The 20,877-nt window shown below is 49.3% G+C and overlaps 1 protein-coding gene across 3 annotated transcripts; it reads left to right on the top strand.

Moving 5' to 3' along the window:
* The first annotated feature begins 888 nt into the window (after positions 1-888).
* Positions 889-10,347, top strand: ANAPC11 (anaphase promoting complex subunit 11). 3 transcript variants are annotated; one of them, XM_040330807.1, is made up of 3 exons: positions 889-1,027; positions 1,101-1,237; positions 10,120-10,347. In XM_040330807.1, exons 2-3 carry the CDS (start codon positions 1,129-1,131, stop codon positions 10,263-10,265), a joined length of 255 nt encoding a protein of 84 aa, XP_040186741.1. In that variant the 5' UTR covers positions 889-1,027; positions 1,101-1,128; the 3' UTR covers positions 10,266-10,347. The 3 variants fall into 3 exon arrangements, with proteins under 3 accessions (XP_040186741.1, XP_040186742.1, XP_040186740.1); XM_040330808.1 differs by having other exon boundaries at positions 891-1,027; positions 1,122-1,237; XM_040330806.1 differs by having other exon boundaries at positions 893-1,027; positions 1,119-1,237.
* Positions 10,348-20,877: the final 10,530 nt, after the last annotated feature.

The raw sequence follows: 20,877 nt of genomic DNA, 5'->3' as shown, positions 1-20,877 counted from the left end.
TATTTTAAGGGTTCCTCTGTGTTGAAAAGATTGAGAAAGGCTAGTCTAGACCAGCGGAATAGAGGGTTGGGGGTACGGGATACCCAAAACAGCAGACATCTGTTCAGTAGAGTTGGCATCTGCATTTATGATGGACTGAAGGGGGGATAGCCTATTTAAAGGTAAGCCAATGAGGAGAGAGTTGCAGTAGTCGAGGCGAGAGATAACCAGGGAGTGAATCAGGAGCTTTGTAGTTTGATTGGTTAGGAAGGGATGTACTTTGTAGATGTTGCGGAGGTTGAGGCGGCAAGTTTTGGAAAGGGATTGGATAACAAACATGGCCTCAGCAGTACTTTTACACCAGTAGTCATACACATTGCCCATAACAAACATGGCCTCAGCAGTACTTTTACACCAGTAGTCATACACATTGCCCATAACAAACATGGCCTCAGCAGTACTTTTACACCAGTAGTCATACACATTGCCAAAATTAACAAAAATTGCTGCTGCATTCTGATAGAACAACACCAATGGTCTGCCCATAACAAACATGGCCGCTGCAGGTTCTGTTATGCCAGTAGTCATACACATTGCCCATGCAGACAACACACCCATCACAAACATGGCCTCAGTTGTTTTACACATTGCCAAAATTAATACAAATCGCTGCTGTATTCTGGTAGAAAAACGCCAATTGGGTCATAAGCACTCTGCCCATAACAAACATGGCCGCTGCAGGTTCTGTTACGCCAGTAGTCATACACACGCCACTCATGACCGCTTTTACGCCAGTAGTCTACGCACCCTGCCCATAACAAATATGGCCGCCGTAGCGTCTGCTATTCAACTTACACCCTTACGTTCGCCCCATCACAGAACGCTCCGGAAGTGACGTTCCGTCGCCGCCATCTTGCTACACCCTACACCATTGAACTACGCCGCTACCCCACGCCCAGTTAGACGCAAGTAGCCGAGTGCTGAGCTGAACCAGGAAGTGGGGGGATGGAAGGCGGTGGTAATCGATAGTGGATGTATGAGGAGGAAGGTAATGGCTGTGTTCTCAGGGTTGGGGGGGATACCAGACCTGGCAGTGTGTTTATAATGAATGTTTCTCATAGTTTTTTTCCCCCTTCCAGCAGAGGAGCAATGAAGGTTCATATCAAGTCCTGGAATGGGGTGGCCTCCTGGCTGTGGGTGGCCAATGATGACAACTGTGGCATCTGTCGGATGGCCTTCAATGGCTGCTGCCCAGACTGTGAGTACAGAGGGGTGGGGGGGGTGGGGGGGGTCACTGCTGTGTGTGGGCCGGACTCACTATTCTGTGTTTTATTTCTGGGGGGGATGAATATTTGTATCATTTATCTATCCCTCCTTGACTAGTCCCTGTGTAAGCTCGGTGTCAGAGCTTACACAGGGTTTATGATGTCCTCTCCTTCCTCCCCCACAGTACAGTGTATAGGCCTGGTGATTGGCTGCTGAGGCCCGAGCACTGCATGCATCCCTGGGAGGAGGAGGCCACATGCCGCTCTGTATCAAAGGGCACCGGGTGATCCCTGAGTACTTGGGGGAAGGTGAACACTAGAGCTGCACGATTTAATTGTTTAAAAAAAAAATCGTGATTCAACCCCCTCTCAGTATTTCCCCAATTTATGTTAAACAAGTGCAGAGCCGAGCTGAGCAGAGCTGTCTAAAGGTGGGGGAAAAAACCCAGCCAGTAAATGTTCATCAACAGCGATAAAGAGAAACAATGGGCCAGATTCACAAAGAGATACGACGGTGTATCTCCTGATACACCATCGTATCTCTGACTTAAACTGGTCCTATCTATGCGCCTGATTCATCGAATCAGGCGCATAGATATGGCTAAGATCCGACAGTGTTACACTGCGTTACACTGTCGGATCTTATTTTCAATTTGAAAATGGCGCCGGGGGCGTTCCCGCTGATTTACGATAAATAATATGTAAATCAGCGAGATACGCAAATTCACGAACGTACGCGGACCCGACGCAGTGTTCTTACGTCGTTTCCGTAGCGGTTTTCCCGTTGTATACTTACCCCTGCTTCTATGAGGCGCAGCCAATGTTAAGTATAGCCGGCGTTCCCGCGTCAAATTTGTTTTTTTTTTATGTCGTTTGCGTAAGTCGTTCTCGAATACGGACGGACGTCGTTCACGTAAGCGTCGAAACCACTGACGTCCTAGCGACGTCAGTGGGAGCAATGCACGCCGGGAAATTTCGCGGACGGCGCATGCGCATTTAAATCTGCGCGGGAACGCGCCTGATTTAAATAGTACACTCCCCCTAGCCGCGGAATATGAATTCCGCCGGGGGATTTGCGATCCGCCGCCGCAAGTTTGGAGGTAAGTGGTTTGTGAATTACCCACTTGCCTCCCAAACTTGCGGGAGCGGATCTTAAATCGGGTAGATCAGGCGGATCTAAAGATCCGCTGATCTACGTGAATCTGGCCCAATGTATCTCTCAGTTCTTTTATGTCAAAGGAATGAACTTCAGTCTGTAAATGAGGTCAGTTTAAACACTTAAATCGATCCATTGATCCCCCCCCCACCCCCGCTGAGCAGGCGGATGACAGGTCCGTGTCCGCTCACCGTGCTGATATGGACCTGTCGGAGCCCAGCTCTCCTCTGTGGAGAGATCGGATGAAATCGGATCAGCTTGTCTGTTGTCATTCGATCCGATCTAATAAGAATCGTCATCTTCTGAGCAAAAATTAACCAAAAAATTGTGATTCTCATTTTATCCAGAATCGTGCCGCTCTCGTGACTCCCTAGGGGAAGGGGGTTCCTTCTGACAAGAGTGCCTCTCATTTCGGCCTAAAGGGCCAGTTGGCAGGTTCTCTTTAACTCTAGTTGCCGTATTATCCACTTGCTGATATATATATATATACCGTGTTTTCCTGAAAATAAGCCTGGGTCTTATATTAATTATGCCAACAAAAGACACAGTAGGGCTTATTTTCGGGGTAGGTCTTACCATGTAATGTGCGGTCTTCTCTCCCCCTCTCCCTCCCTGCCTGTCAGGAATCCCCAGTGTGAACTGAGTTAAAATGCTTGTAAAATCCTATAATCCACTTTATTACGGTATTATATAATGTACAATGTGTGCGTTTCTGTAATATAATTGTGCCAAATACCTTTGTTATAGAGCCGCTCGGTGCTTCTGTGACCCACCGGAGCTCTCTTCCCTGCAATTATATTACAGAAACACACACATTGTACATTATATAGACTGTAATAGAGTGGATTTTAGGATTGTACAAGTATTTTTAACTAGGGCTTATTTTCGGGGTAGGGCTTATATTGCAACCCTCCTGGAAAAAACACTAGGTCTTATTTTCAGGGTAGGTCTTATTTTTGGGGAAACAGGGTGTGTGTGTGTGTGTGTGTATATATATATATATATATATATATATATATATATATATATATATATATATATATATATATATATATATATATATATATATATATATATATATATATATTTGTGTGTGTCTGCATTTAAAGGTAGGGGGCCCGCCCAGCTGTGCAGTCACTGGCCCCAGCACACGCCGATCACCGGTTCCCACCCATAAATCTTATGGCCGGGACCCGCCAATCATCGGAGCGAGTGACGAGAGAAAGCTTTGTGTATGTAAACAACAGAGCTCTCTTATGACAGCAGCGATATGCCGTGTTTTTGTTTCCCTGCAAAGCAGGTAATAAAAGCTGGCACATCCCTTAGTAAAAGCAGCACGCAGCAACACTTGTTAGGCACATATTTAACCCTTTGGATTGCCCCTAATGTTAACCCCTTCCCTGCCGGTTTCATTAGTACAGTGACAGTGTATATTATCACTGTATTAGTGCCACAGGAGATGTCAGTGCACAAAAAAGTGTCAGTGTCAGGTTGGCCGCCACTGCACTATAAGTCGGGGGGGGTTCTTGAGGACTGAGGTTGGGAACTAAGGATGAGCTCCGGCGTGTTCGCATACAACACGTGCAGAGCCCGCCAGGAAGACGGCACCCGCGCTGCGCTAATCACAGCCAGGCGGACATTTCCCGATTTCTGCAGCCGAGCATCGGGAAATGTCTCCCTGGCTGTAAAATAAGCGCAACGCGGGTGGCGGGCTCCACACGTGTTCTATGGGAACACGCCGGAGCTCATTCTTGTTGGGAACCACTACCTTGGTTTTTACCGCCGCATGGCGTTCACGACGTGACCGGCTGCCTCTCTCTTCTCCCAGTCTGAGAGCTACAAAAAAAGTATAGAACGACTTATTTTTTACAAAACCACATACACTGGGACACGTTATTTATTGCAACACAGGGGATTGTAGAAAGAACACTCTCAAATGTTTTAGCAGCAGTCAGAGCTGGGGGGGGAAGGGGGGTGGAGCAAAGAGGAGAACTGTGGATGACGGAGGCACATAAACTGACCACAGTGTCGGGGCTCGTCACCGGTTCCCGGCCAATGATTTATGGGGTAATAGAGGAATTTTCCCATTGGGGTTTTTTGGCAGCTCAAGTAGACAAAGGTGATACCAATGTAGTAAAATATATTGTTTATTTATTCACATGTATAAAAAAAAAGTTCTATATCAAAAAATGGGGCAAAAGATATTGCATGATAGAAAATGAGTTGCGGCATGACAAAGAGACATGGTTTACATGTAAAATATGAACAGTACACAACTTGGTATTTATACGGCTAGTAATAAATGTTGCAGTATAAACTGTTCCTAACGCGTTTCGACCCTACTGGTCTTCTTCAGAGGATTTTATGTTGTGTCTGGGAGGGAACAAAACAGGGATTAAACCTCTCATAATATTTAATCAATTAAAAGAGTCACCCCTTGGAACCCCCCATCATTACATTCATATGAAAAACCTATTTAATGAGGGAAAGGGGGGGGGTTTTGGAGAAGGGGGAAAAGAAACACAGTGCTATACGTATACAATATGAGAGGATGGTTGAGTTTATTAGTTACCATTAGTAGAAATGTCTCGATGTAGTTGCTCTGTACTGGACAGGGGCATCCGAGAGGTAGTCTAAAGGCCAATGATTTATGGGGTAGAGGAGAGATGGAGATAAGGGTGGCGGTGGGGTAGAGGTGGAATAGGTATGTAGGTTGGGGTGGAGGAGGGATAGGGTAGGTGTGGAGGAGAGATGGGGTTGGAGGTGGAAGTGGGGTAGAGGGGGAGGAGGGTTGGAGAACTGCGGATGACGGAGGCACATAAACAGACCACAGTGTCAGGGCTCAGCAGCCGTGATAAACCGTGGTCAGTTTACAGAGGGGAGGGTAGGATCAGCAATGGAGCACCATTTCTCCCACTGACACCACTAATGGGGCACTATTCCTCCCTATGATACCAGCAATGGGGCACTATTCCTCCCTCTGAAACCACTAATGGGGCACTATTCCCCCCTATGATACCAGCAATGGGGCACTATTCCTCCCTATGATACCAGCAATGGGGCACTATTCCTCCCTATGATACCAGCAATGGGGCACTATTCCTCTCCCTAATACCAGATGTTTACTCCCACTGATGCCAGGAAAATTTTCACTCCCACTGGCCAAAGTCCGGCCCTCCAAGAGTCTGAAGGGCAATAAACTGGCCCTTTGTTTACAATGTTTGGAGACCCCTGCTTTATACAGGATCTATTTTTTTTTTTTTTGGGTTACTAACACTTTAAAAGCCCCTACAGATCATCAGTTAACTGAATAATGGTCATAGAACTTGTAGTGCAATCCACATATGAAGCCGCCCCAAACGCGTGTGTTTGTATACCCCTAAAGTCTCACCCGCCTTCCACTGGCTCCATCACAATGGATCCACTGGGCTTTATAATATATTACAGTATAAGAACAAGTTGAAAGGGTGAAGTTCCTCTTTATTACATGAAAAATGTATTGCATGCGTTGTATTTTGTAGCGCACATAAGTGGTGGGTTGCCGAGGTGCGTTGATGTGGCATTCAAAATGAACAGCACCTCAACGCGCCGCGTGAATGCTGCATTGCAGTACCGTATACGTTTTACCGCTATGCACTGTTGTGAACGAGCCCTTAGGGATACAACGGCGTTTCTCCTGATACGCCGTCGTATCCCTGTTTCTATCTATGCGACTGATTCATAGAATCAGTTACGCATAGATATCCCTAAGATCCGACAGGTGTAATTGTTTTACACTGTCGGATCTTAGGATGCAGTACCACGGCCGCCGTTGGGGGGAGTTTGCGTCGTAAACCAGCGTCGGGTATGCAAATTAGGAGTTACGGCGATCCACAAAGCTTTTTCCCGTCGTTACGTCGTCGCGAGTGTTAGATTTCCGTTGCAAAGATAGGGCACCTTTAACATGGTGTAAAAGTACTCCACCATGTTAAAGTATGCCTGTCTTTCCCGCGTCGCTTTTGAATTTTTTTAAAATCTTTTCTTTTTCCTGGCGTAAATCTTTTTTCACGTCGCGATTCACAAAGCGTCGGCGCGTCGTAATTTTGCGCAAAGCACGTCGGGAAATTTGCGACGGGAGCATGCGCAGTACGTCCGGCGCGGGAGCACGCCTAATTTAAATGGTACTCGCCCCATTCTATTTGGCCCGCCTTGCGCCGGACGCATTTACGATACACCGCCGCAAGTTTCCAGGTAAGTGCTTTGTGGATCGAGCACTAAACCTGAAAACTTACGGCGGTGTAACTTAAATGGCTTACGTTTCCCAGGCGCAATTGTACGTGAATCTGGCCCTTAGTCTCTTACTTGGCCCGGGGACTGCTTCACATTTCGCTGGTTGCCATAGGTGATCTCTGTATCAAAGTGCCTCTGTGTACAGCGCGCCGTATTCAGCCGAATCGCATGTAAAGACATTTCTTATTACACAATGCTGTTAAATGATTAGTACCGCTGGGAATTCCATGCATGCCACCGCCGCCATTGATGTAGATTTACATCCCATGATCTCCGCACACAGCTGTTCCGCACTCCTATAAGACCGGTACATGGTGATATGCGTTAAATAATTTGTTTTATCTTCCCCGTCCCCTCTGACTTATAATCTCTCGGCTTCTGCATCCATAAAGGGAATTTCTCCTCCCGCACCTAATAAGGTTTCATTCGTTCTGTCGGGTTATAGTTGTGCCTGGTGGAACAACAACAAATTGTAACAAAATGGATGTAATTCATGTATTTTTTTATTGAACATGTATTTTAGTTATTGCATGCTTTACCATAAATTATTCATGTGACAACATTGGTACATGCTTGATCTTCCATATTTTGTGTGAATTTTTTATTTTTTTTTTCTCTTCCATATTTTTATTTTATAACATATCTATGTAGAGATGTGCAGATTAGCTACTGAAGGTGGGGTAGAGGCAGAGTAGGGATAAAGGTGTGGAGATGGGGTAGGGAAAGAGTAGAGCGGGACAGAGGTGAGGTAGATTTTGGGTGAGTGTAGTGGTAGAAAAGGGGTAGACATCAGGTAATGGTGGGTTAGGGATGGAGGGGGGGGGGGGTTGGAGGTGGGGTAAAAGTGGAGAAACGATAGAGGTGGGGTTGAGTAGAGATATGGGTGGAGGAGGGATTGAGGTGGGGGTGGAGGAGGGTTGGAGGTGGGGTAGAAGTGGAGAAGGAATAAATGTACAGAGAAGGGTTGGAGGTGGGATAAAGTGGAGAAGGAATGGAGGTGGGGTGAGGGTTGGAGGTGGGAGAAGGAGTAGAGGGGTGGAGGAGGGTTGGAGGTGGGAGAAGTGGAGAAGGAATAGAGGGTTGGAGGTGGGGTGAGGGTTGGAGGTGGGGTAGGGGTGGAGGAGGGTTGGAGGTGGGAGAAGTGGAGAAGGAATAGAGGGTTGGAGGTGAGAGAAGGAATAGAGGGGTGGAGGAGGGGTTGGGTTGGAGGTGGGAGAAGTAGAGAAGGAATAGAGGGTTGCAGGTGGGGTAGAGGAGGGTTGGAGGTGGTAGAAGTGGAGAAGGAATAGAGGTGGCTAGGGGTAGAGGAGGGTTGGAGGTGGGAGAAGGAATAGAGGGTTGGAGGTGGGGTAGGGTTGGAGGTGGGAGAAGTGGAGAAGGAATAGAGAGTTGGAGGTAGGGTGAGGGTTGGAGGTGGGAGAAGGAATAGAGGGTTGGAGGTGGGAGAAGGAATAGAGGGGTTGGGTTGGAGGTGGGGTGAGGTTTGGAGGTGGGGTAGGGGTGGAGGAGGGTTGGAGGTCGGGTAGGGGTGGAGGAGGGTTGGAGGTGGGAGACGTGGAGAAGGAATAGAGGGTTGGAGGTGGGGTAGGGGTAGAGGAGGGTTGGAGGTGGTAGAAGTGGAGAAGGAATAGAGGGTTGGAGGTGGGGAAGAGGAGGGTTGGAGGTGGTAGAAGGAATAGAGGGGTGGAGGTGGGAGAAGTGGAGAAGGAATAGAGGGGTGGAGGTGGGGTGAGGGGTGGAGGTGGGGTAGGGGTGGAGGAGGGTTGGAGGTGGGAGAAATGGAGAAGGAATAGAGGGTGGGAGGGGTGGAGGTGGGAGAAGTGGAGAAGGAATAGAGGGGTGGAGGTGGGAGAAGTGGAGAAGGAATAGAGGGTTGGAGGTGGGGAAGAGGAGGGTTGGAGGTGGGAGACGTGGAGAAGGAATAGAGGGTTGGAGGTGGGGTAGGGGTAGAGGAGGGTTGGAGGTGGTAGAAGTGGAGAAGGAATAAAGGGTTGGAGGTGGGGAAGAGGAGGGTTGGAGGTGGTAGAAGGAATAGAGGGGTGGAGGTGGGAGAAGTGGAGAAGGAATAGAGGGGTGAAGGTGGGGTGAGGGGTGGAGGAGGGTTGGAGGTGGGAGAAATGGAGAAGGAATAGAGGGTGGGAGGGGTGGAGGTGGGAGAAGTGGAGAAGGAATAGAGGGTTGGAGGTGGGAGGGGTGGAGGAGGGAGAAGTGGAGAAGGAATAGAGGGGTGGAGGTGGGGAAGAGGAGGGGTGGAGGTGGGAGAAGTGGAGAAGGAATAGAGGGGTGGAGGTGGGGAAGAGGAGGGGGTGGAGGAGGGTTGGAGGTGGGAGAAATGGAGAAGGAATAGAGGGTTGGAGGTGGGAGGGGGTGGAGGGTTGGAGGTGGGAGAAGTGGAGAAGGAATAGAGGGTTGGAGGGGTGGAGGAGGGTTGGAGGTGGGAGAAGTGGAGAAGGAATAGAGGGTTGGAGGAGGGTTGGAGTTGGAGGTGGGGTACGGGTGGAGGAGGGTTGGAGGTGGGAGAAGTGGAGAAGGAATAGAGGGTTGGAGGTGGGAGAAGGAATAGAGGGTTGGAGGTGGGAGAAGTGGAGAAGGAATAGAGGGTTGGAGGTGGGAGGGGTGGAGGAGGGTTTAAGGTGGGGTAGGGGTGGAGGAGGGTTGGAGGTGGGAGAAGTGGAGAAGGAATAGAGGGTTGGAGGTGGGAGAAGTGGAGAAGGAATAGAGGGTTGGAGGTGGGAGGGGTGGAGGAGGGTTTAAGGTGGGGTAGGGGTGGAGGAGGGTTGGAGGTGGGAGAAGTGGAGAAGGAATAGAGGGTTGGAGGTGGGAGAAGTGGAGAAGGAATAGAGGGTTGGAGGTGGGGTAGGGGTAGAGGAGGGTTGGAGGTGGGAGAAGTGGAGAAGGAATAGAGGTGGGTAGGGGTAGAGGAGGGTTGGAGATGGTGTGGATCAGAGATATTGGGGGGGGGGGGGGGGGGGTGTGGAGGTGGGTGAAGTGGAGAAGGAATAGAGGGTTGGAGGTGGGAGAAGTGGAGAAGGAATAGAGGGTTGGAGGAGGGTTGGAGGTGGGAGAAGTGGAGAAGGAATAGAGGGTTGGAGGTGGGGTAGGGGTAGAGGAGGGTTGGAGATGGTGTGGATCAGAGATATTGGGGGGGGGGGGGGGTGTGGAGGTGGGTGAAGTGGAGAAGGAATAGAAGTGGGGTAGGGGTGGTGGAGAGTTGGTGGGGTAGAAGTGGAGGAGGGATGGAGTTGGGGGTAAGGGGGGCGGGGAAGGGGAGATCGTTTGTGTGTGTGTGTGTGTATATAAAAATGTGTGTGATAGATAGATTAGATAGATAGATTATATATCTCTGTATCGGCAGTATAAAAGCAGGTAAGAATTGGCATTTGCTAACAATCCATGCGTTGTATATTACCGGCTTTTTTATGTTTAATTGATTTTCTTTACCCTCTGCAGGTAAGGTTCCAGGAGACGACTGCCCCTTGGTGTGGGGTCACTGCTCACACTGCTTCCACATGCACTGCATCCTCAAGTGGCTGAACTCCCAGCAAGTACAGCAGCACTGCCCGATGTGCCGCCAGGAGTGGAAGTTCAAGGAGTAGACTTTCCCTTCTTGGCCCGTGTAGATGATGTCATAGGACGCTTCTTGGATTCAGAGATGGGTGATCTGTGGACCTACAAAGTTCCCGGAGACCTTCACATTTCTAAAGAGTTCCAGCATCTGCAATGTTTGTGGTTTTGGGATCCATGTTGACCAATTTACAATTATTTTCCAGTATAAACCTGGACTCACTGGGACTGTAAAGTGTGGTTCCTGCAGTGCCATCTGCAGGTGAGTGTTAGTATTGTCATGTGACCACTTAGATAACACATTACAATAGTCTGGACATGTGGTCTTCTCTTTGTTTAATGACAGGAAAGCTCCAGACACGTGACAATAAAGCCACGTGGAAGTTCTTAAGGAATTGGAATTACTTCTCTCCAAAATGTATTTTTATTTCGAGTTGGGGAGAGTTAAAACTCCTGTCGGCTTTGCCATATGTGTCCCTTCCAAGAGATTTCCACTTACTTGCATAGGCAGGCAGCTCAGTGTAGTCCAGGGATATGCAATTAGCGAACCTCCAGCTGTTGCAAAACTACAACTCCCATCATGCCTCTGCCTCTGGGTGTCATGCTCGTGGCTGTCAGAGTCTTGCTATGCCTCATGGGACTTGTAGTTCTGCAACAGCTGGAGGTCCGCTAATTGCATATCCCCGGTGTAGTCTGTAAAATCCAAAACTTTATTGGCTATATGCTGAAACACACTGGTAACAAGCTAACGCGTTTCGTCTATTGCAGCCAAAACACGTTAACTTGTTACCGGTGTCTTTCAGCATGTAGTCAATAAAGATTTGGATTTTGCAGACTACACAGAGTTGTCGGCTTAAATATACTACGGGTCGGATTGTCGTAGTGCGGGGGCGCTATAGCCAGAGCACCCGTCTTCAGCCATCAGAAGCTGAACTTGCAGTTGAGTTTTGGAATTATCTGCTGCAATTTCCCTTTCCTTCCTGTCTCACGGCACAACGGAGAGTTGTCTCCAAAGTGAGGGGCATCCCCTAGTGGACAGTTGTCACCAGAACTAGTGTCCCCATTGGAAGATTTCTCTATTCCCATGTCTTGGTGACAACTCCCAATTGCTTTCTTTTTTTTTCTTTGGAAAGAGCCAGGATGGGGTAAAACCCTGCCAAGCTTTTGCTGGTTTCTTTCTATGCACTTCCTGTCCCAGAGACACAACAGGAAGTGAAAGGAAAGCATAACAAAGTGAGGGAAATTCCCCTCTTGGGCCTCGTTTTACCCTCCTGGTTGGGTGGCAGGTAAAACATGTGGTTGAGATGTGTTTGTACTGCTCCCCTGTAAGCTGCAAAGGCAGCAGAGGGGGGGGGGGGGGTGTACATATTTTACAGCCACTATGCAATGTGGTGTGAAAAAAACGAACCCCCGCTATTGCGTTCTGTAAACGGCCTCGCCCGCCAAACATGACCCGTTCACCTGAACGAGGGACGCCCTTCTCACGTCTGCAATGCACATGGTAGTGCAGGGTTCAAACGGGTGGTTAGGAGGTGATAGACTGCCTGTCAAATGACTTCTGAAGAGCGATCGCAATGAAGATCGCTCTTCAGAGGGCAGCAGGTGTAAATAAGGCCTTGCTTGTGGAAGATTTGCCCTCACAACCTTGCTCCTGGGACAACTCTAAACCTTCAGCTCTCCCCTCGCTTTCTGTTCCGGTGACGCAAAAGGTGGGCGGATCTTCCTTGTTTGGCACAGACGGCAACAAAAGCCTGGCAGGGGTTTCTAACTCCTCCCCCACTTTGGCTTCACTTTAAGTGGCATGTCATTTTGGTTGTGTGAGCTCCTGGCAGATTTGAATAAATGTAGTAATGTATTAAATAAATTTTGTATTCTGCTTGTGTGTTTTTCCTTTTTATCTTCAGTACAGCCGCAGAGGCAGTCCTAGGGGCCAATCAGGGGAGCTGCATGTACATGTCGGATACCACACCTTTTTATTTGGCCCGTATCCCCTGCATTTTAACTGCCTCAGGTATATGAAGATTTGATTTACACCTTCAGTAATTGGAGTTAAATGAAGAAACCTGTAGGTAGATTCAGTAAGAGTTAGGCCGGCTTATCAGTAGATAAGCCGGCCTAACTCAGAATCGACGCCGGCTTATGTTTAAGTGTATGCTCAAACAGAGATACGCTTAAACATATCTAAGATACGACGGCTTGCGCCGTCCTATCTTAGATTGCAATATTTTGGATGGCCGCTAGGTGGCGCTTCCATTGCGGTCGGCGTAGAATATGTAAATTAGTTTGTACGCCGATTCACGAACGTACGCCCGGCCGCCGCAGTCGATTTACACCGTTTCCGTAAGCCATTATAAGGCCTAAAGTTATTCCACCTATGAGCTGGAATAACAATGTTAAAGTATGGCCGCCGTTCCCGCCGCAAGGTTCGAAATTTTTATGTCGTTTGCGTAAGTCGTCCGCGAATCGGGATTCACGTCGTTTATGTCCACGTCGAAATCAATAGGCCCGTGCAGCGTATGTAGCCGCAATGCACACTGGGAAATGTAGGCGCCCGGCGCATGCGCAGTTAAAGAAAAAACGTGAGGTCAAGCCTCATTACCATCAAACACGCCCCCATCCAACACATTTGAATTCGGCGCCCTTACGCCCGCCCGCTTTAGGCTACGCCGCCATAGATTAGCAGGCAAGTACATTGAGAATCATTACTAGCCTAGCTCATTTACGGCGGCGTGGCCTAAACACGCTAAGCTACGCCGCCGTAACTTTGCTCCTCTCTACCTGAATCTACCTACTGGAGACTGCCACTGATGAGGTCTGAGAATACTAGTTGCCTGGCTGTTATGCTGATATCCTGGCTCCAGTACTTTGGATCGTTGTCATGCTGAAAAGTGAAGTTTCCTCTTCATGTTCAGCTTTCTAGCAGAAGCCTGAAGGTTTTTTTGTACCGATATTGACTGGTATTTGGAACTTTTAATAATTCCTACCTTGACGAAGGCCACTGTTCCAGCTGAAGTAAAAATGGCCCCAAAGCATGATGCTGCCACCACCATGCTTCACAGTGGGTATAGTGTTCTTTTTGTGATGTGCAGTGTTTTCCGCCAAACATATCTTTTGGAATTATGGCCAAAAAAGTTCAACCTTGTTTTCATCAGACCAGAACACATTTTCCCACATGATTTTGGGAGACTTTTTGTAAAATTTAGCCGGGTTTGGATGTTTTTCTTGGTAAGAAAAGGCTTCCGACTTGTCACTCTACCCCATAGCCCAGACATATGAAGAATACGAGAGATTGTTGTCACATGTACCACACAGCCAGTACTTGCCAGATATTCCTGCAGCTCCTTTTATGTTGCTGTAGATCTCTTGGCCGCCTCCCTGACCAGTTTTCTTCTCGTCTTTTCTTCAATTTTGGAGGGACGTCCAGTTCTTGGTGAGGTCACTGCTGTGCCATATTTTCTCCACTTGATGATGACGGTCTTCACTGTGTTCCATGGTATATCTAATGCCTTGGAAATTATTTTGTACCCTTCTCCTGACTAATACCTTTTAACAATGAGATCCCTCTGATGCTTTGGAAGCTCTCTGCGGACCATGGCTTTTGCTGTAGGATGCGACTATGAAAATGTCAGGAAAGACCTACTAGAACAGCTGAACTTTATTTGGGGTTAATCGGAGGCACTTTATATGATGGCATTCATTCACATACTAGACAGGAGCCAATTAACTTACTAGCATCTCAGAGTGTAGGAGGAAACCCATGCAAGCACAGGGAGAACATGCAAACTCTAGACAGGTAATGTCAGGGTTGGGATTTGAACCAACGACCCTAGTGGTGCTAGGTGGAAGTGCTAACCCCTTAGCCACTCGCTGCATCGTTGTTAGCCATTGCTTGCCCATTAGTACCGTGTTTCTCTGAAAATAAGCTGGGGTCTTATATTAATTTTGTCAGCCAAAAACACACTAGGGCTTATTTTTGGGGTAGGGCTTGCCGTGCAAGGTGCTATCTTCCCAAGGTGTGCGTTTCTGCAATGCAACAGTGCAAATACCTTCTTCCATGGCCTGCCTGAGCTGTCTTTTCACAGCTCCAAGCACTGCAGAGGGAGGGGGAGGCAAGACCCTCCGCTGACACACGCTTCAATGGCCCGCCTGAGCCTTCTTCCACGGCTACGATTAGTTCAGAAGGAAGGGGGCCGAGATCCCCAGCTGACACCCAAGAGAAGAGATCAGCTGAGCCCTGCTCGGCGCTTCCATGGCCCGCCCCAAGCTGTCTTCCCCACTCTGAGTAATGCAGGAGCTCGCCCATTGATCATTGGCGGCCATTGCTTGCCCATTGATTTGTTCCCGGCTATTGATTGTTGCCGACCATTGATTGTTTCTGGCCGTTGCTCGGCCATTGATCGTTGCTTGCCCATTGATTGATGCTGGCCGTTGCTCGCCCATTGATTTGTTCCTGGCTATTGATTGTTGCTCGCCCATTGATTGTCACCGGCCGTTGCTCGCCCATTGATTGTCACCGGCCGTTGCTCGCCCATTGATTGTCGCCGGCCGTTGCTCGCCCATTGATCGTTGCTTGCTTATTGATTGATGCTGGCCGTTGCTCGCCCATTGATTTGTTCCTGGCTATTGATTGTTGCCGACCATTGATTGTCACCGGCCTTTGCTCGCCCATTGGTTGTCGCCGGCCGTTGCTCGCCCATTGATTGTTGCTTGCCCATTGATTGATGCTGGCCGTTGCTTGCCCATTGATTGATGCTGGCCGTTGCTTGCCCATTGATTGATGCTTGCCCATTGATTGATGCTGGCCGTTGCTCGCCCATTGATTGTTGCTTGCCCATTGATTGATGCTGGCCGTTGCCCATTGATTGTTGCTTGCCCATTGATTGATGCTGGCCGTTGCTTGCCCATTGATTGATGCTGGCCGTTGCTTGCCCATTGATTGATGCTTGCCCATTGATTGATGCTGGCCGTTGCTCGCCCATTGATTGTTGCTTGCCCATTGATTGATGCTGGCCGTTGCTCGCCCATTGATTGTTGCTTGCCCATTGATTGATGCTGGCCGTTGCTCGCCCATTGATTGTTGCTTGCCCATTGATTGATGCTGGCCGTTGCTTGCCCATTGATTGTTGCTTGCCCATTGATTGTTACTGGCCGTTGCTCGCCCATTGATTGTTGCTTGCCCATTGATTGATGCTGGCCGTTGCTCGCCCATTGATTGTTGCTCGCCCATTGATTGTTGCTTGCCCATTGATTGTTGCTTGCCCATTGATTGATGCTGGCCGTTGCTCGCCCATTGATTGTTGCTTGCCCATTGATTGATGCTGGCCGTGGCTTGCCCATTGATTGTTGCTCGCCCATTGATTGATGCTGGCCGTTGCTCGCCCATTGATTTGTTCCTGGCTATTGATTGTTGCCGACCATTGATTGTCGCCGGCCTTTGCTCGCCCATTGGTTGTCGCCGGCCGTTGCTCGCCCATTGATTGTTGCTTGCCCATTGATTGATGCTGGCCGTGGCTTGCCCATTGATTGTTGCTTGCCCATTGATTGATGCTTGCCGTTGCTCGCCCATTGATTTGTTCCTGGCTATTGATTGTTGCCGACCATTGATTGTCGCCGGCCATTGCTCGCCCATTGATTGTCGCCGGCCATTGATCATTGCTGGCCGTTGCTCGCCCATTGAACGTTGCCGGCAATTGCAAAAATGCAACCACCATCATTTTATTCTACTGGGCCTCTGTTCTCAGAAAATCTGTACTGTAAACTTCTGGAAATCTATACCAAGTAATTTTAATATGTATGTGAAAAATGTAAACTGTGCCCTGGATGGCAAGTGGTTAGGGAGCCTGGGCTGGTAGGTAGGTTTAGCCCACTCTACTACTATACCCATATGGGACAGCGTTGTGCTTTTTATGTAAGGCTGAGCTTACACTTTACTTCTCTGTATTTGCAAAAATAAACCCCGGTGTCCAGATTTATGTAAAGCGGAGGCTTCCAGATGAATGTATTTTTCTTGCGATGGACAATATTGTCTCCCAAAGCTCTGATTTTCTAGAAATGATCCCTGGTGTTCCTCTCATTTCATTTCCCATCTTCCTGAGGCATCTCCACTCGATTCTCCTTCTATCCCTTCTTTCACCAGATTTGTTTTTAAATTACAATTTTAAATTTTTTTTCTTGCAGAACAGAAGAACAATTCTCAGGGGTAAATTCAATAAATCACGCCGGCATATTCCGCTCACGTGGACGGGGAGCTGCTTATTGACCGGGAGACCAAATGTGTCAAGATTACCTTGTTCCCATTGATCCGCAAAGAGCTGTTCCTAAAGTCAACCGCTCAATGGAACCCGTAGTCTGTTATTAACCTCTTGGCAACCATGTGTGGGCCTCGTTCCTACAGGCGTACTACAGGGTACCCCCATGTGAGGGCTGTGTTTACCCACATCGGGGGCACACGGGTGTTTCATGCATCCTCCTGCAGGCTAGGGGTGCAACGGATCAAAAAAACTCACGGTTCGGATCGTTCCTCGGATCAGGAGTCACGGATCGGATCATTTTCAAATCGCAAAAAAAAATAACCCCCCCCACTGTAATATCCACATCTCCCCCACTGCAGTGGCTTAACTAGGGTTGGTGTCATCCAGGGCAGAAAAAAATGGTTTCACCCCCTCCTACCAACTATAGTCCCCCCTCAGTAAAGAACCCCCTTGGTGCAGACACCCGCATCAGTACCGACACCCCCCCTCCTCGTAGTACCGACACCCCCCCCCCTCAGGTAAGACCCCCCTCAGGTAGTACAGACACTTCCAGCAGTGTGTCCCACGAGTGCGGGCTCCTCCTCCTCCTCCTCTGTGGGTGTAAATAGAGGAGGAGGGCTGCCGCCGGGTGTACCAAGATGGCCGCGGCTCCGGAGCTAGGCCGAAGCCGCTGCCTTTCCTTAATGTTATGCCCGCGGCTCTGGCCTAGCTCCGGAGCCGCGGCCATAACATTAGGAAAGGCCGCGGCTTTAAATCGTAACATGTTGGGTATCTATTTATTCGGCGTAACATCATCTGTCACATTATACACATTATAAGGGTTAACGTTTTTTTTTTTTTAACTGTCCATTTCGGTGCCTCCCGAATTTTCCTTTTCGGTGCACCGCGAATGTAGACGCACTTTTCCATAGTTCTGTATATTATGATGTCATAGCACACGGGAACTTTATCAGCCTTTAGCGCCTCTCTTGGCACCTGGCGTTTCCATTACGTTGATCGGTGATCAAACCTCTGCTCGCCGTCTTTGTGTGAGTATGTGTCCCTCGGCATCAGACAGGCAGTTCTGTGCCGGTCATATGATCGTTATGTGTAAGGATCGATTATAAACACATGCTGATTGAAGCGTTCCTGGCGGTGTCCTAAAGGGGCGCGTTTTCCGAGCAGCGCATATGAGATCGGCGCTACTCATTACTTTAAATGTTGATGAGACACAGCTGTGGCCCCCCCCCCCCCCGGCTTTCCCTGAGGAGGGAGGGGGGCGCCGTGCCATCTGTATGCGGGGAACTCATTAATATTTTAGGTGTAGATGTGCAGATATTTGGCGCTGGGTTTAGTGGTGAATACCAGGCGCCTGGGTATAAACCTTCTGTATATCGGTTGTATGATTACTGGAAACAATAGCGGTGCTTCGGCAGCTCTCCAGAAAATGGGGGCACCTATGGAGGAGGGAGAACCCGCTCCAGGCGCCTATACCTGAATATCACCTTCCCTGCCAAAGGGTGCTGGCTCAGTATGTAAGGTGCATATGCAGGGACAATGCTACCACTAGGCTGCTGCCTAGGGAGCCCCGGACACTGGTGTTCCTACTCTACACCAGGGCTCAAAATTTCAAGTCCTGAGCTACTAGCCAGGCCTCAAGGTGTACTCTCCACCAGTTGCCCCGCCCAACCCCTACCATGTCCCGCCCCCAGACACGCCCTTATAAATTATCTCATAAAATGACACTTAAATGTTTTATGCAGAATTAAGTTATAAAAATAAACATTAACAACACCTTTATCCGTGCCCAAAAATGCAGCCTGCCCATGTCTACCAATGCAGCCAGTGTCCCCATTGCAGCCACCTGTCCCCAAAGCAGCCAGTGTCCCCATAGCAGCCTACCTGTGCTGAGTGAGAGGAGCCAGAGCCGCCGCAGCCTGGTTGTTTAAAGCGCGGGGAACATGACAGCTTTCAATTCAATAGCTGTGTTCCCCGCCACGAGCCGCCATATACAGCCCCTCCCCCTTGTCCGGGAAACTTTGATAGACAGATCACCCGTCCAATCCTGGGATAGGTGATCTGTCTATCAAAGTGCCCGGACAAGGGGGAGGGGCTGTATATGGCGGCTCGCCGCGGGGAACACAGCTATTGAATTGAAAGCCGTCATGTTCCCCGTGCTTTGAACAACCAGGCGGCGGCTCCTCTCCTTGCTCGCCCCCCCCTGCTTCCAGGCAGTCCACACTCGCCAGCCCTCAAAATTTACTCGCAAAATGCGAGCAGGCGAGTGCAAATTTTGAGGGCTGCTCTACACTACTGGAAGCAAGCTAACATTTATTGATGGGCGCTGGTGAGGCTGCGCTGGTGGGTGCTGGTGAGGCTGCACTGGTGGGTGCTGGTGAGGCTTGCGTTGGTGGGCGCTGGTGAGGCTGCGCTGGTGAGGCTGCACTGGTGGGTGCTGGTGAGGCTGCGTTGGTGGGCGCTGGTGAGGCTGCACTGGTGGGCGCTGGTGAGGCTGCACTGATGGGCGATAAATGAAGGCCAATTAAAAGCAGGTTACTAGGAGGAGGAGGAGGAGATAGTTGTCAGCAACAAAAACACGTGTTATGTGTGTGTTTTTCAGGCACTCGCATCACAGCGGATCTTCACCCTTTTTAGCTACTTTGCATCCTTTTCCTCCTCCTCCCCCGTCTGTTACACAATCAGAGACTACATTTCTTAAAAGCAGAGTTCCGCTGAAAAAAAAAAAACAATATTAAAAGTCAGCAGCTGCTGACTTTTAATATATGGGCATGCGCGTTCCCACTGCTCCCTGCTGTGTTCTGGGACCTGTGTGTCTCCCAGAAGACAGCAGGGGGGGAGGGCAGAGTAGGCGCTGGACTTGGCGTAAGTCACCGTGATCACCACAGTGATCTATGCCCGGAAGTGGGAGCAAATACCTGTATTACACAGGTATCTGCCCCCCATCAAAGGTGCCAAATGAGACACCAGAGGTGTCAGCTGCAGGAATAGTGCCTCTCATCATTGGTATCAGTGGGAGGAATAGCGCTCCATTGTTGGTGTCAGCGGGAGGAATAGCGCTCCATTGTTGGTGTCAGCGGGACGAATAGTGGACCATTGTTGGTGTCAGCGGGACGAATAGTGGACCATTGTTGGTGTCAGTGGGAAGAATAGCGCTCCATTGTTGGTGTCAGTGGGAGGAATAGTGGCCCCATCGTTGGTATGAATAGGAGGGATAGTGCCCCATTGTTGGTGTTACTTGGAGGAATAGTACCTCATCAATAGTGTCAGTAGGGGGAATAGTGTGCCCCATCATGGGTGTCAGTGGAAAGAATAGTGCCCCGTTATTGGTATGTATATGAGGAATAGTGAGTGCACCATTGTTGGTGTCAGTGGGAGGAATAGTTGCCCATTGTTGGTTGTTAATGAAAGGAATAGTGCCCCATTATTGGTGTCAGTGGGAGGTATTATGCCCCAGTGTCAGTAGAAGGCATGGTGCCCCCATCCTAGCTCTCAGTGGGGGAATAGTGCCCCATTATTGGTGTCAGTGGGAGGTATTATGCCCAGTGTCAGTAGAAGGCATGGTGCCACCATCCTTGCTCTCAGTGGAGGAATAGTGCCCCATTATTGGTGTCAGTGGGAGGTATTATGCCCCAGTGTCAGTAGACGGCATGGTGCCCCCATCCTTGCTCTCAGTGGGGGAATAGTGCCCTATTATTGGTGTCAGATGGGAGGTATTATGCCCCAGTGTCAGTAGAAGGCATGGTGCCCCCATCCTTGCTCTCAGTGGGGGAATAGTGCCCCATTATTGGTGTCAGTGGGAGGTATTATGCCCCAGTGTCAGTAGAAGGCATGGTGCCCCCATCCTTGCTCTCAGTGGGGGGATAGTGTATTGTATCATTGAGAGTAATAGTCCCCTAAGAGCCAGATGAAGGCAAGGGGCCACAGTTTGAAGACTCTTCCCACCCCAATGTGACACCCACCATCACCAAGCACTGTGCCATGGCAGAAAGGGGAGTGGGTCACATGATCCAGGTAGATCTTTTTGCTGCTGGCAGGTAAAGGTGGCCATAGAGGAGTGACGGACAGGTAGGTATGTGTTGTGCGGAGGGCCTGTCCATTCCCATATTTGTATTTAATTTTTTACAATAGTTGAAACTGGAGTTCCCCTTTAAAGCTAACCCACTATTTTGCCGTACACCTCCGAAATGGTGAACCTTGGCACCCCAGATGTTTTGGAACTACATTTCCCATGATGCTCAGCTACACTGCAGAGTGCAAAAGCATCATGGGAAATGTAGTTCCAAAACATCTGAGGTGCCAAGGTTCCCCATCACTGCGACCCCTGAGCTGTCCTCCAATCAGAGTCCCTTCCAGCGGGCAATGGCTCCCTGGCTCCTTGTACTCTGAGCCTTGT

Source organism: Rana temporaria, chromosome 12, assembly GCF_905171775.1.
Source record: "Rana temporaria chromosome 12, aRanTem1.1, whole genome shotgun sequence".
Lineage (NCBI taxonomy): Eukaryota > Metazoa > Chordata > Amphibia > Anura > Ranidae > Rana > Rana temporaria.
The sequence above is the reverse complement of the archived record's forward strand: the minus strand, read 5'-3'. Positions and strand labels throughout refer to the sequence as shown.